The sequence below is a fragment of the Quercus robur genome, chromosome 4 (assembly GCF_932294415.1).
Source record: "Quercus robur chromosome 4, dhQueRobu3.1, whole genome shotgun sequence".
NCBI lineage: Eukaryota > Viridiplantae > Streptophyta > Magnoliopsida > Fagales > Fagaceae > Quercus > Quercus robur.
This window is the reverse complement of record NC_065537.1, coordinates 76,923,348-76,937,550: the sequence shown is the minus strand read 5'-3', so window position 1 is coordinate 76,937,550 and position 14,203 is coordinate 76,923,348. Positions and strand designations below refer to the sequence as shown.

Genomic DNA, 14,203 nt, shown 5'->3' with positions numbered 1-14,203 from the left:
TTGATCTGCTGTTTCCGAAAGAGTTGTTGTTCTAAATTTTTGTTTTGTTTTTTTTTTTTTTTTTCTGTTCTTGATCTGCTGTTTCCGAAAGAGTTGTTCTAAATTTTTTTTTTCTGTTCTTGATTTGCTGTTTCCGAAAGAGTTGTTTTTTTTTTTTTTTTTTTTTTTTTTTTTTTTTCTGTTCTTGATCTGCTGTTTCCGAAAGAGTTGTTGTTCTAATTGAATGGGTATTTCCGTAATTCTACCGTAGCAACGGTAACCCATCCAAAACGCGCACTGTGCGTTTTCATTTATGGACCCTCAGAGGTCCATAAAAATTTCCGCGTTTGTCCGCGTTTTTGGTCTATGCCCAAAACGTAACTTTTATCAAAAAGTTGCGTTTTGGGCTTAACCAAACGCAAATTTAGGTTTGGCTTTTTTCAAAAAGCCCTTTTTGGGCTCAAAATGTGGAAACAAACGGCACTAAAATACTCGCACTTTGATAGTTGCGAATTGGAATTTAATATTATTAACAACCCTATATAACCTAGACAATGTATAATGTTATTAATTTTTTATTTTACCTCATTATCAACCAATATAAGCCTTTGATACTTGCTGGGACTTTGTACTGATGTACGCGCCATTGTTTTTTCCGCAACACAAACTTTCACTTTCCAATCTTTGGTTCCGGGAGTAATGTTCTTCACGGAATAGTAAATTGTACACGCAGAGTAACCCTTAGAGTTTATGAAATGCATTTACATGGGTAAGAATCATGCACCTTTCTCTCTAGCTTCTTCTTTTCCTTCTTTCTTCTCTTTCTCTATCAATTTGCTCATGGCTGATTTTTTTTTTTAATTATTTTATTTTATTTTATTTTTTTGTTTCTTATCTCTAACCAGTGGCGGCGCCACGTACAGGTTCAGGGTGTTCCCAGGATGACCTGAAAAAAATTAAAAAAAAAAAATTATATTTAATCCATATTAGGAACACCCTCAATCACAAAATTAGGAATACCCTCAAATTAAATAATAATAAAAAAAATTATCTGTTCTACTTTCAAGCCAAAAAAAAAAAAAAAAAACCCCCAAAAAAAAATTTTGAACTAAAATCTGGAAAAAAAAAAAATTTGGTAACAGAGCCAAGCCCACTGCCCTCGGCAAGCCAAGCCCACGGCAAGCCCAACATAATACGGAGGTAGCAAACCCATGGATTTTCACCCAAAAAAAAAAAAAAAAAAAAAGTACAGAACAAATCAGAAATCAAACCACGGTCACGTCGTTGGCAGAGATCAATACAGTCTATACTCTATACAAAGCAAAAGCAAACCAAACCCCATTACCCAACACTGCAATACAGAGGTGTTTATCAAAAAAAAAAAAGAAACCAAATACAGAGCAAAAAAGAAACCAAATACAGAGCAAACCAAACCCCAGACCCAGAGCAAACCAAACCCACGGTGGCGCCGCCACTGCTCGCAGGCGCAGCTCGCTCCGTGACCTCCGTCGCTCGTCATCCTCGTCTAGTCGTCGTCGCTCGCTCGCCCGTCGTCATCGCTCGTCGCTTGCCCGCCGTCGTCGCTTGCCCGTCGTCGCAGATCGCAGATCGGTCTCACCGTCTCAGCTGCTCCGGTGCTCGGCCTCAAGGTATTTCTCTCTCTTTTTCTCTCTGACTCTCTCTTAGTCTCTCTCTCTCTCTCTCACACACTGAAATGAAAAATATGAAATGAAAATGTCTGATGTCTCTCTCTCTCTTTATTCTAGTCTCTAACTCAGTAACTCTCTCTCTCTCTTTTGAACTGTAAGACTCTGATTGGCTGGGCTGCCGAATCTTTACTCTCTTTTTTTTTTTTTTTTTTTTTTGGGAACCAATCTTTACTCTTTAACTTTATTTTGCTTTTTGTCTGTTTTTTGGCTTTATCTTAGCTTTATCTTATTCGTTGCTTTTGCCTGTTGGTCAGTGACTCAGTGTGTGTTGGTGTTGGTGTTGGTGTTGGTGAGATATTGATTAGTAATGTGTATTGTGATTGTGAAATTTTCTGATTGGCAGGTTGTGATTGGGGGATGGTTTGTGCTTGTCTGTTGAGTGGGGTAGGGATAGATGGGCTGATGGGCAGTGGGCACATGGGGCCGGGTAGTAAATAATAATTAAATTAGTGTAATGTGTTGCACATTACACTGTTTTTATTATGCTGCACATGGGATGTATAATGTTTAGCTCTTTTAGTGTAATGTGCACAAGGAACTAAACAATATAACTAATTAAAGCAATATAATTAATAACAAACAAATTAAAGTAATATAGTTTATTGTTACGCTAAACAACAATAATTAAAGCAGTATAATTAACCAATACATTATAAAAGAAAAATAAATTAAATTATGTTAGGCTAAATAATAATTAATAATTTTATAATTAATGAAACAATAATGTAACAAATTATAATTTATAAAAGTCAAACAAATTAATGAAACAACTAAACAACAATAATTAATAATTTTATTAATATATAAGGCAATTATAAATTCTATGTATTTGTGTATTTTTTGATTGTTGTTGTTGTCAATATATAAAATTTTCTTTTTATTAGATTGTGTAATTTATGCTTATTGAGGAACACGCTGAAAAAATTTCCTGGAGTCGCCCCTGTCTCTAACCTTATCTCAATCCCTTGGATCCTGTGTTTGTTTTTATCAACAGAGATAACTCTAACTATTCAAATTATAAATTGTTTCTTTCTCGTGTTTGTTTTATGATTTACTCATAGCTGCTCTATGTCCTCTCCAGCGTTCTTCTTCTCATTTAAACACGTGTCCTGTGTTCATGTCCATCAACAGAGTGGTTGGCTGATCAAAAATGCTAACATAGAGATAAGATCAAATAAAATAAGGGCAAAAGACAAAACAAACGCTCAAATGCATTCAGCCTACTTGAATATTAAGGGTAAAAAGGTTATTGCAATTGTTAAACAAACAAACAGAGAGCAGGAAGATGCTGGACAAAGCACTGTTAACAAGGTCATGAAAAAGACAACACAAACCCTCAAAGCACAGCGATATATGCTAGTCCTCGTTTAGCTGAGAGGAGAATCCTGTGGTCTAATTTAGATAAGGTTGGGCAATTGCATAATCTTCCTTGGTTAATGATTGGGGATTTTAATGAAATTCTAGGTGGGGAGGATAAATTTGGGGGGAACCAAATTAATTTAAACAGGGCACTCGAATTTAAAGATTGTCTGGATTCGTGTAATTTTGTAGACCTTGGGTTTGCTGGACCTAAATTTACCTGGACTAATAAAAGGCAAATTTCAGACTTGATTTTAGAAAGATTGGATAGATGTTTTGCCAATCCAATATGGAGAATTTTGTACCCTGAGGCGGTAGTTACTCATCTCCCTAGAACATTCTCGGATCATCATCCTGTCTTGATAGAATTATGGAAACCTAATACTAATGGTTTGAAGCGGCCTTTCCGCTTCCAGACTATGTGGTTACATCATCCAGATTTCTTTAGGATAGTTAGAGAAGCCTGGCCGGAAGGTGCTAATCTAGAAGTGGCCACTACTGATTTTATTAGGAAGGCGAAGAAATGGAATTTTGAGGTTTTTGGTAATATTTTTGCGAAGAAAAAAAGGGTGCTAGCCAGGTTGAATGGTACACAAAAGGCTTTGGCTAATAATCCTATTGAATTTCTGTTGAGGCTGGAAGACCAACTTATTGAAGAATATTCCTCGATTTTGCTTCAAGAAGAGGAGTTTTGGGCCCTAAAGTCTAGGATTAATGCTGTTGCATTTGGAGACTGGAACACATCTTACTTTCATATGAATACGGTAGTGAGGAGGCATAGGAATAAAATTAGGTGTTTGAAGGATGGTGTGGGAGAGTGGATAGTTGAGGAAGAGGCGGTGAAGGAGCATATTTTAAAGGGGTTTATGAAGCTTTATGCCACGGGTTTTGAGTTGTCCTATAGAAGCTTTGCTGTTTCTGAGTTCTCCGGTAGTTTTCTTTCTGAAGCAGATAGGAGTTGGATGGGAAGGGAAGTGGTGGACGAAGATGTGAGGAGTGGGTTGTGGGCTTTGAAGCCGTTTAAAGCGCCATGACCGGATGGGATACATGCTGGCTTTTATCAGCATTTTTGGCATGAGGTGGGGAATTCAGTTTGTGAGGAGGTGAGAAAGATTTTCAGGGATGGTATAGTTCCGGACCAACTTAATGAGACTCTTGTGACATTAATTCCGAAATGTAAATGTCCTGAGTCCCTGAATAATTATAGACCGATTAGCCTTTGCAACTCAGTTTATAAAATAGTTTCTAAGATTCTAGTGGGGAGAATAAAACCTTTTCTTAGTAAGCTCGTTTCCCCTATCCAAACAACTTTTGTGCAGGGAAGGAAAGGAGTAGATAACATTTTAGTCGCTCAAGAGTTATTCTATGCTTTGGATAATAAAAAAGGCAAGGAGGGGTATATGGCCATTAAAGTCGATTTGGAGAAAGCATATGATAAAATGGAGTGGTGTTTTATACATAAAGCTCTACTTGCTTTCTACTTCCCTCATAATTTGATTAAGGTGATAATGAGTTGTGTCACTTCCACAAAGGTATCTATTTTGTTTAATGGAGGAAAGTTGGAAGCCTTTAATCCTTCAAGAGGGCTTCGACAAGGAGATCCTTTGTCGCCGTATCTCTTCATTTTGTGTATGGAGTACTTAGGCCACTTAATTGAGAAGATATGTATGGAGGGAGTGTGGAAGCCTTTGAAAGCCTCGAGAGAAAATATTGGTATCTCCCACCTCTTTTTTGCGGATGATTTACTTCTTTTTGCTAAAGTTGATGAGGATGGTTGTGAAGCTATATCGGAAGTATTGGATGAATTTTGTGAGGAGTCGGGTCAAAAAGTTAGTATGGAGAAGTCAAGAATCTATTTTTCCCCTAATGTGCAAGCTGAAATTAAGAGCGGAGTCTGCTCAAGGTTGGGTATTCAAGCCACGGTGAATCTTGGGAATTATCTCGGTTTCCCAATCAAACATAAAGGGGTTCCAAGGAATAGAATGAACTTTATAGTGGAGAGAGTTATGAGCAAGCTGGCTGGTTGGAAGACTAGATTCCTTTCCTTTGCAGGCAGATCAGTGTTAGTGAATTCAGCTTTGTCTACTATTCCGAATTATGTTATGCAGGCCGCTACCCTTCCTGCTCACCTTTGTGACAAGTTGGATAAAATCAATAGGGATTTTTTATGGGGTTCAACGAGTGAAAGGAGGAGACTTCATTTGGTAGGGTGGAGTAAGATAATTAGCCAAAGGAAGAGGGAGGACTTGGAATCCAAGCCGCGAAATTCAAGAACTTGGCTTTATTAGCTAAGCTAAATTGGAGGCTGAATCAGGAAAAAGATAGTCTATGGGCAAAGGTTATTTTGAAGAAGTATTGTTCAACGGATAGGAGGAGAGCTAGAGATCCGGATAAATTGCCTTGTTCTCCTAATTGGAGAGCAATTAAAGCTGGATTTTAGACCTTTGCGGAGGGTATTTGCTGGGGGGTGGGGAATGGAGAAAGTGTTAAGATTTGGGAGGATAGTTGGATAAGGGGATGCTCCTTGAGAGAAATGATAGAAGGGCCGTTGACTTCAAGAGAGATGGAGATGAAGTTGTCTGAACTTTTTCTGGATTCGGGGCAGGGGTGGAAGTGGGATGCTATATCCTTTGAGTTGCCGGTTTTCATTAAAGAAAGGATTATAGCCATTCCAAGGCAATTGGTTGGAAGAGGAGAAGATGTGATCATGTGGAAGCATACTAAGGATGGAGATTTTTCTACTAATTCAGCCTATGCTTGGCTGAATGGTTCTCAACAAGAGGAGACTAATTTCCAAGGGAAGTGGATATGGAAGATAGATATGGTGCCAAGGATTATTCATTTTCTTTGGCTATGTATGCATGAAAGTCTTCCTGTTAGATCGGTTTTGGCTATGAGGGGAATAACAAGGGAGAGTTGTTGCCCTTTATGTAAAAATTTTCCGGAAACTATTAGTCATTTATTGAAAGAGTGTGTGGTGGCTAAAAATTTTTGGTTTAAACTTAGAGTCCCCCATGATATGGTTAGTTCCTTTGCTGGTTTGGATTGGCTTGAATGGCTAAAAGTTAATTGCCAAAGTAAGATATTGCATTTCTCTTCTGTGCCGTGGTCTTATGTGTTTTCTTTTGCTATTTGGAACTTGTGGAAACATAGAAATTCTGTGGTGTTCAATAATAGCATTGTTAATGAAAACTTACATAATGTTAGTAAAAATCAGGCCTTGGAATATTACTACTGTGTGGGTAAGACTAGGTGCCAAAAGAATATGGTGATTTGTAATGTAAGGTGGGATAAACCTCCCTTAGGATGGTTTAAATTAAATACTGATGGGGCTGCATTTGGGAATTCGGGAAGGGCAGGAGGTGGGGGAGTGATTAGAGATAGTGAGGGTAGATGGGTGAGAGGATTTGCTCGGTCTATTGGCTTCACAACTAGCATTACAGCAGAATTTTGGGCTCTAAGGGATGGTTTATTGCTGGCTGTCCGGATGGGAGTACAGAAGCTTGTGATTGAATTAGATGCCAAGGTGGTAGTTGAGCTGATGCAGTCCAAATCTCCCTCTAATGCATTTTACTCTTCCTTGCTGGCTGACTGTAGGTTGTTGCTGGACAAGCTTCAGCACTTCAGGGTGCAGCACGCATTCAGGGAAGCGAATAGAGTTGCGGATGCTATGGCTAAGCTAGGAGGAGCGATGCAAGATACTTTTGTTGTTTGGGATATTCCCCCATCTGATGTAATAGCAAACTTCGTGTATTTTGATACTAATGGGGAAAGTGTATGTAGGCTTGTTGCCTCTAACTTAGCCATTTTGGCTTAGTGTTTAATAATAGTTCCTTTTAAACCAAAAAAAAACCCTCAAATGCGTTCAACCTGCTGTATTTTAAGGGTAAAAAGGTTATTGCAACTATTAAACAAACAACAAGCAAGGTGCTCAACAAAAATACTGTTTAAAGGCTCATTCGTACTTTTTATATCGGTAATTGAAAAAAGAAAAAAGAAAAAAGAAAACAAAAAAGTTGGGATAAAATTAAGATAAGAAAAGAAGAGGACAAGAGAAAAGTGGCTGTCCCTCTCCCACTCGTTAACTTTGGTTAGGTTAACACTGTTGTTAAGTTAAGTAACTTGTTAGGTCTTTACTCAAAAAAAAAAAAAAAAAAACCCTTGTTAGGTCAGTGAACCCTCATCAACACAGCAACCTGTGTTGTGAGTTACTTCAGATCAAAGGGAACTTCCTTCCAGGTTTAAGCTGTCTGCTTGAATCATATTCAAGAATCGGACTTACTTCTTCTTCCCTCTAATATAATATCTTCCTTTCATCATCTCAGAATTTTGTTTTTTTTGCACGGAAGAGAGTGCAACATGGCTGGACCGTGGGTGGAAGGGGCAATTCAAGCGCTGTTGGAGAGATTGGCATCTGCAGAACTCATCGACTTGTTCCAAAGGCTAACGGTCAAAGATGAATTGGTGGAGAAGTTGAAGACAGCATTGCTGTCTCTTGATGCTGTGCTCAATGATGCTCAGGAAAAGCAAAGGAACAACCCAACTGTGGAAAAATGGCTTTACGATGTTACAAATACTTTGTATGTTGTTGATGATGCATTGGATCAGATTTCCACTGAAGCTTTGCTAAAGAAGTTGACGAAAAATCGGGTTGGGAACCTCAGATGGGAGATAGAGTCTAGCATGGAGCAGGTCAATGAGATGATCGATTCTTATGCCAAGCAAAGTAATGAACTGGGCTTGATCGGTGGAAGTGGAACACAGTACGACAAGAAACAGTTTCGAACAGCCTCATCTGTTGACGAAGCTGAAGTGGTGTTTGGTAGAGAATCTGACAAAGAAGCAATTATTGATCTCTTCATGGGTGCTAGTGGTGAACCATTGTCTTTGATTGTGATAGTGGCAAAGGATGGCATAGGCAAAACCACTCTCGCTCGGCTCGTTTACGAAGAAGACAGAGTGAGTAAACATTTTGACCTTAAGGCTTGGGCTTGGGTTCCGGCAGAAGGTACCGTGGGCAAGGCGTGCAGCTCAATTTTTGAGTCTTTTACTTTGGAGTGTTCTGATCTGGAGAAGCAGAGATTTCTAATTGTTTTGGATGATGTATCCAGTAAGAGTTTGGATCTCTACTTGGAATTTCCATTCCGAGCTGCTGCAAAGGGAAGTTGTATTATTGTAACTACATCCGATCAAGCTGTTGAGTCAATCATGCGCACTTACACTTATTTTTATCGCCCTCCTGGTACTGACACTTCCATTGGGAAGGAGTTATTACCACCTGGACAATCTCCCCGTTTTAACACCTATGATATGAACCGATTATCAGATGAAGAATGTTGGTCAATATTCACAAAATATGCTTTTGGAGACGAAAATTCTAGTTCATATCCAGAACTAGAGGATATTGGCAGACAAATTGTGAAAGTGTGTGGCGGCCTGCCTTTAGCAGTAAGAACGATTGGGACTTTCTTGCGCTCTAAGCTACAAGTTGAGGAGTGGGTTGCTGTACTTGATCGCCAAAAGCATTTTCATTTTACAAATGAAATGAGTGGCATTGGCCTTGCGTTAGGACTAAGCTATGATAATCTTCCTGTGCATCTAAAGCGATGCTTTGCATATTGTTCAATATTTCCTCCGGGTTATGAATTTGAGAAAGAGAAGTTAGTCCTCTTGTGGATGGCGGAAGGTCTTTTGCCACAGCCAGAAAAAAATAAAAGAATCGAAGAGGTTGGTGATGACTGCTTTAAAGAATTATTATGTAGGTCTTTTTTTCAACAATCAAGCGGCAATAAGTCACATTTTGTGATGCACAGTCTTACGGATGACTTGGCTAGAGCTGTGTCTGGGAGATGTTGCTTCAGATTGGAGGATGGTAATTCCTTTGGTACTCCAACTATTTCCGTCCGGTATTTGTCAATTTCCCGAAGTGATTCCTTAGAGTTGGAGATATTTGAGTACATTCGTAAACTCAAGCGTTTAAGGACCTTTTTAACACTAGATCATATATCGTGGGATTTACATGGCTATGAACTAGGGAGTAATATCTTTTCCAGAATGTCGTTCTTGCGAGTGCTTTCTGTATCTCATTATGAATTGACCAAGCTACCAGCTTCAATCAGTGATTTGAAACACTTGCGGTACATAGATCTCTCTGACACAGAAATTAAAAGTTTACCTGAATCAGTATGTTTTCTCCCCAATTTACAAACATTGATATTATCAAATTGTGATTCCCTTGCTGAATTGCCACAAAACATGGGGAGGCTTATTAACCTGCGTCATCTTCATATTAGTGGAACAAACTTAAAAGAGATGCCAAAAAATATGAGCAGATTAGAAAGTCTACAAACACTGTCTAACTTTGTTGTGGGCAAAGAAAGCGGCTCAACAGTTACAGAGTTGCGGGAATTTTTGAATCTTCATGGAGCACTTTGTATTTCAAAGTTGCAAAATGTAGCCTCTGCTAAAGATGCGGCTGAGGCCAACTTGGTAGAGAAGCCACACCTTGATGAACTAGTGTTGGAATGGGGTGACCATACTGTTGATCTAGAAAATGATGGAGATGTGCTTGACGATACCGGTACTGACGATACTGTTGGTCTAGAAAATGATGGAGATGTGCTTGAACAGCTAGTTCCTCACACAAATTTAAAGAAACTCAGCATTAGTTTTTACTCCGGTACAAGATTTCCACATTGGTTGGGGGATTCTTCATTCTCTAACCTATTTTTCCTATGTCTTAGTAGTTGCAAGAATTGCATAGACTTGCCACTACTTGGGCAGCTACCATCTCTTAAAGTCCTCATTATTAAATCAATGAATGCAGTAAAGAAGGTCGGTCCTGAATTCTATGGGATGGATAAGCCATTTCAGTCTTTGGAAACTCTAACATTTGATAGGATGCTGGAATGGGAGGAATGGATTGCATTGGAAGTTGAAGGTGGAGAATTCCCTTGCCTGCGAGAGCTTTGTATACGGAGATGCCCCAAGCTGAAGGGGAACTTACCCAAGCAACTTCCTTCTGTAGTAAAAGTTGAGATTTCTGAATCTCAGGAGCTTCTGACTGCACTTATGACTGAGGCATCATTACACAAAAGGCTTTTAGATTATCATGATAAGATTTTGTTCATGACAGGCTATAAAGCTACCTCATTCTCGAAGCAAATGACTGTCACTACATATGAAGGTGCTGCAGAATCTTCAATTCCTATGACTGAAGGTGCTATAGAATCGTCATTGTTTATAATTGCCACAGATTCCTCATTGCCCATGACTCAAGGTGCCACAGCTGAAGAATGCTCATTGCCTATAACTCAAGATACTGCAGCCACAGAATCCTCAGTGCCAATGACTCAAGGTGCCACTGCTGCAGAATCCTCGTTGCCCATGACTCAAGGTACTGTGACAGTAGAGCACTCATCGGCCATGACTCAAGCTGCCACAGAATCCTCACTACCTATGACTCAAGGAGCCGCAGAATCCTCATTGCCCACGACTCAGACTCCAAACATTAGAAATGAAGCTGATGTTCCAATTAACACCCAGTCCAACCAAGATAGCCTGCAAGACCTCTTCTCCTTTAAAAGCTTGAAAGTTTCAGAAATATCACAACTGAGAAAATTGCCAATGGGGCTACATAGCCTCAAAATTGAAGGATGTGACGCTCTAGAGTTCATACCTGAACAAGTGATGGTGAGCAATCCTCCTATCCAACATTTGTATATCATTAGTTGTTGTTCTCTCAAGTCCTTTTCTGGAGGTAGCCCACCCACTGCATTGAAATTTCTTTATATCCAGAACTGCAAGAAATTAAAGTTTCTCCCACTAGCAGAGAAGACACATCATTATGCACTTCTTGAACATTTGTGCATTGGGAGTAGCTGTGATTCCCTGGTATTCCTCCCATTAGACTTGTTTCCAAAGCTTAAAATACTTTCTATCTGGGATTGTGCAAATCTGGAATCCTTTTCAATGCCAGGGAGAATTCAGAAAGATCTCACATCTCTTGAGGTCTTGGAGATCAGGGATTGTCCTAACCTTCTATCTTTTCCAAGAGGAGGATTGCTTACCCCCAACCTGAAGTCCATTTGGTTCTCCAATTGCAAGAATCTCAAGGAACTGCCTGATCAATTGCACACTCTCAGTTCTCTCCGGTCAATGTTTATAAATAACTGCCCAGAACTTTTATCACTTCCTGAAGGGGGTTTGCCTTCCAACCTAAGTTTACTTTGTATCACTTTTTGTGACAAAATGATGCTCGGGATGGAGTGGGGCTTGCATAGGCTTGACTATCTTAGTCGGTTGGAGATAGAAGGTGCATGTAAAAACGTGGTGTCATTTCCAGAGGCAAAGCTACTGCCCAGAAATCTCAATTCTCTACGCATCAGTGGACTTTTGAATCTCAAGTATCTCAACTACAGGGGGCTTCAACACCTTACTGCTCTTAAAATACTGGAGATCAGCTGCTGTAACAAACTCCAATCCTTGCCAGAAGAAGGTCTTCCGGCCTCCCTGTCTTTTCTCTGCATCAAGGAGTGTTCTTTGCTGAAACTGAAACTCCAAGATAAGACAGGAAAAGATTGGTCCAAGATAGCTCATATTTCTTGCATAGAAATTGATGAGGAAGTGTGTCATGAGGAAGTATAGAAGAGCCTTGTTTGAAGCAATGTAATTTCAGTGTGGTATGTTTTCTACACATAGATGCAAACAATTTGATCGGCTAGATTTTCATTATGAGCCCTTACTATAATTTTCACTATCTTTGAACCTCGTCATCGTTGTTGATGTCAATTCAATTTTCTGTACTTGTAAAGAAATTATTGTACTTACTAAAATCTTCTCTTTCCTTCTTGCAAAATCTAGGGCAAGTTTGAAGACTTCTTGGCCAGCAGCAAATGCCTAAGTTTCTACATTTTTTTGGGTGTATTTTATTTCTTTGGTTTCTGAACATGTTTGAGGAATTTATCATTGCTTCTAAGGATTGAGGGGCTTCAGCTCAAAGTGGTCTGCTTATATGGGAGAGTCATACGGTTGGAAGGTGGAGTGGATTTCTTTGATGAACTACTTGTGTAAATTTTGGGGTTGAAAGATGAACATGTATATAAGTTGGATGTGACTTGAGAGTTTGTGTGAGAATGTCATTGTATGTATTGACCTCTTGGGACTAGGAGTTGAGATTGATTGATGTCAGTGTGCGTGATTTAACATAATTCATCAATCCCTTGCTCAACAGCCAATAGGAAAAACTTATAGAATTGTTTATTTATATTTTGCTGCAATGAAAAATTGGTTAGCCTGACTAACCTGATTAATGTATGTTACATGAAACTTGTTTTATTACTATTCCTTTGTTATATTGCCCTTGTATCTTTGTCATGCAAGCTGTAGGATGCTGCCTGATGTTGATTTGTTATGTTTTAATGTGTATTTATATGCTAATCTTTATTTTGTTTATGATTGTTGTTTTGATAAAACCTTTTTTATTGGTGAAATGGTTGCTGCTGGTTTGAAATTGTTGAGTGAAATGGATTCTACATCCGCACTATTTAAGTGGTTAAGGCTAACAAACTGTCTGATAAGACAATTATACTCGAGCAGCTTAGCTTAAAAGCATAATCTGATTGTAAAGAACACTCATAATAAAAACAACACTCCAGTTCTATTCCTTCCTCTCGTAGCTTAGCTTTCTCTCCTCTCTCTCTCTAATTCTTGGAGGCCTCGCTCCCTCAAAGAAGCCATATTTGCCTATTTGGTAAGTAGCATCTTTGTTAGGAATGAGGTTTCTAACAATCTCTCTCTCTCTCTCAAATGATTCTCAATATCTAAGTTCATCAAAGTCATGTCTCTCAATTTACGATATTGCTAATATTGTTTAAGAGGCCCTTAGAATGAGGTTGATATTGGTCAGGCTTGTTGGTTGTTGGATTCTTAATTAAAAGAAGGGGGGGGTGGGTTTGTTGGTGAATTATGTGTTTCTAATGGACTAGGAAAATTAAAAGTATAAAAAATAAAATAAAAAAAGAATGAAGTTAGAGCTAACTGTTTTGCATTTAACTGAGTGAATGTCTTTTTAGTGTTGCTGAATTTTTTTTTCCTGTCATTTACGTGGTAATATTGCCACAATAATTTGATGGTTTTACTTTTATGGCTATTAAATTAAATGATCTAATTGGTTTATATATTGTTTTATTGAATTGAGGTTTACATGATTTGGTAGATTGGAGTCTCAAGTATTCCATGATTTTTTCCCCCAAAAAAGATTGAAATCCCCCAAGTTTCAGGTGCCTTTTTTTTCACCTCTTTAGAATAGTAGTATATTACTCTGTTTGGTTTATGGGAAATTGTGAGAAAGAAAAAGGGAATATTGGGGTTTTAGGGTTTTAATAATATTCAAATTTTGAGTCAATAGTTTTTGCATTCAATTTGGCCAGATTAGTCCATAATCCATTAATCGTCAAATTTCAGGTACTTGTTTTTTTTATTCCTCTGGTTGATCGGCGTGGAAGTTCAAAAAGGTCAAAGGAATAGGCTTTTCAGCTTTTGGCAATGTTGATTTTTCTTCAATTGGGATTTGCCAAATTGATGCTAATGGATGAATTTGGCAAAAAAGATAAAACTTATGTACTGTACTTTAAGTGCTATTCTTTAAATTTTCATTTTAAGATTCTATCATATGACTACTTAACTAAAAAATATACTTTCATTCTATGAGGAAATAACCACATGGCAGAATCTTTAAAGAAACAACACTTAAATACTATACCTAAGTAAGTACTACCCGTGGCAAAATTATCGTTATTTTGGGTTGCAATTAGGCACTATCACCACTACTAGGCACAACACCAACAACATAGGTCATTAGACTAGCTCATGTTGCTTTCTTTTTAGTACAATCTGTTTTTGACTTATCAATCTTAGTTGATTTGCTTTGATTGCATTGGCATTATTGTGATACGTTTTAAAACATTTTATATTGACAATCTTATATGAGTGCTACTTTATGATTTGCTACTTTATAAACGTTTTTGTTAGGTTTTAAGACTTTAGGAACTAATGTATTAGAACTTCAATTTGTAATGTGTTGGCAAACCATGATCAAAACATAGTGTCTAGGTTTAGGCTTGCTCAAAGTGTGTTTTAATGTAAAATTGGAATAG

General features: G+C 38.3%; 2 protein-coding genes across 5 annotated transcripts; both read left to right on the top strand.

Moving 5' to 3' along the window:
- Positions 1-3,466: 3,466 nt before the first annotated feature.
- Positions 3,467-4,081, top strand: LOC126722642 (uncharacterized). Its single transcript, XM_050425786.1, has one exon. The coding sequence runs from the start codon at positions 3,467-3,469 to the stop codon at positions 4,079-4,081; it is 615 nt and encodes a 204-aa protein (XP_050281743.1).
- Positions 4,082-7,190: 3,109 nt separating this feature from the next.
- Positions 7,191-14,001, top strand: LOC126723778 (putative disease resistance protein At3g14460). 4 transcript variants are annotated; one of them, XR_007654466.1, is made up of 3 exons: positions 7,191-11,728; positions 13,264-13,327; positions 13,512-14,001. XR_007654466.1 is itself a non-coding variant. In XM_050427572.1 (3 exons), exons 1-2 carry the CDS (start codon positions 7,407-7,409, stop codon positions 11,691-11,693), a joined length of 4,209 nt encoding a protein of 1,402 aa, XP_050283529.1. In that variant the 5' UTR covers positions 7,191-7,406; the 3' UTR covers positions 11,694-11,728; positions 11,910-12,312. The 4 variants fall into 4 exon arrangements, 3 of the variants coding, with proteins under 3 accessions (XP_050283529.1, XP_050283528.1, XP_050283527.1); XM_050427572.1 differs by lacking the exons at positions 13,264-13,327; positions 13,512-14,001 and adding an exon at positions 11,910-12,312 and having other exon boundaries at positions 7,191-10,326; positions 10,405-11,728; XM_050427571.1 differs by lacking the exon at positions 13,264-13,327 and having other exon boundaries at positions 13,512-14,000.
- The last annotated feature ends 202 nt before the right edge of the window (positions 14,002-14,203 follow it).

Excerpts from the sequence above, each read along its gene's own strand:
- LOC126723778 (XM_050427571.1), top strand. The coding sequence starts at position 7,407 with ATGGCTGGACCGTGGGTGGAAGGGGCAATTCAAGCGCTGTTGGAGAGA.
- LOC126722642 (XM_050425786.1), top strand. The coding sequence starts at position 3,467 with ATGTGGTTACATCATCCAGATTTCTTTAGGATAGTTAGAGAAGCCTGG.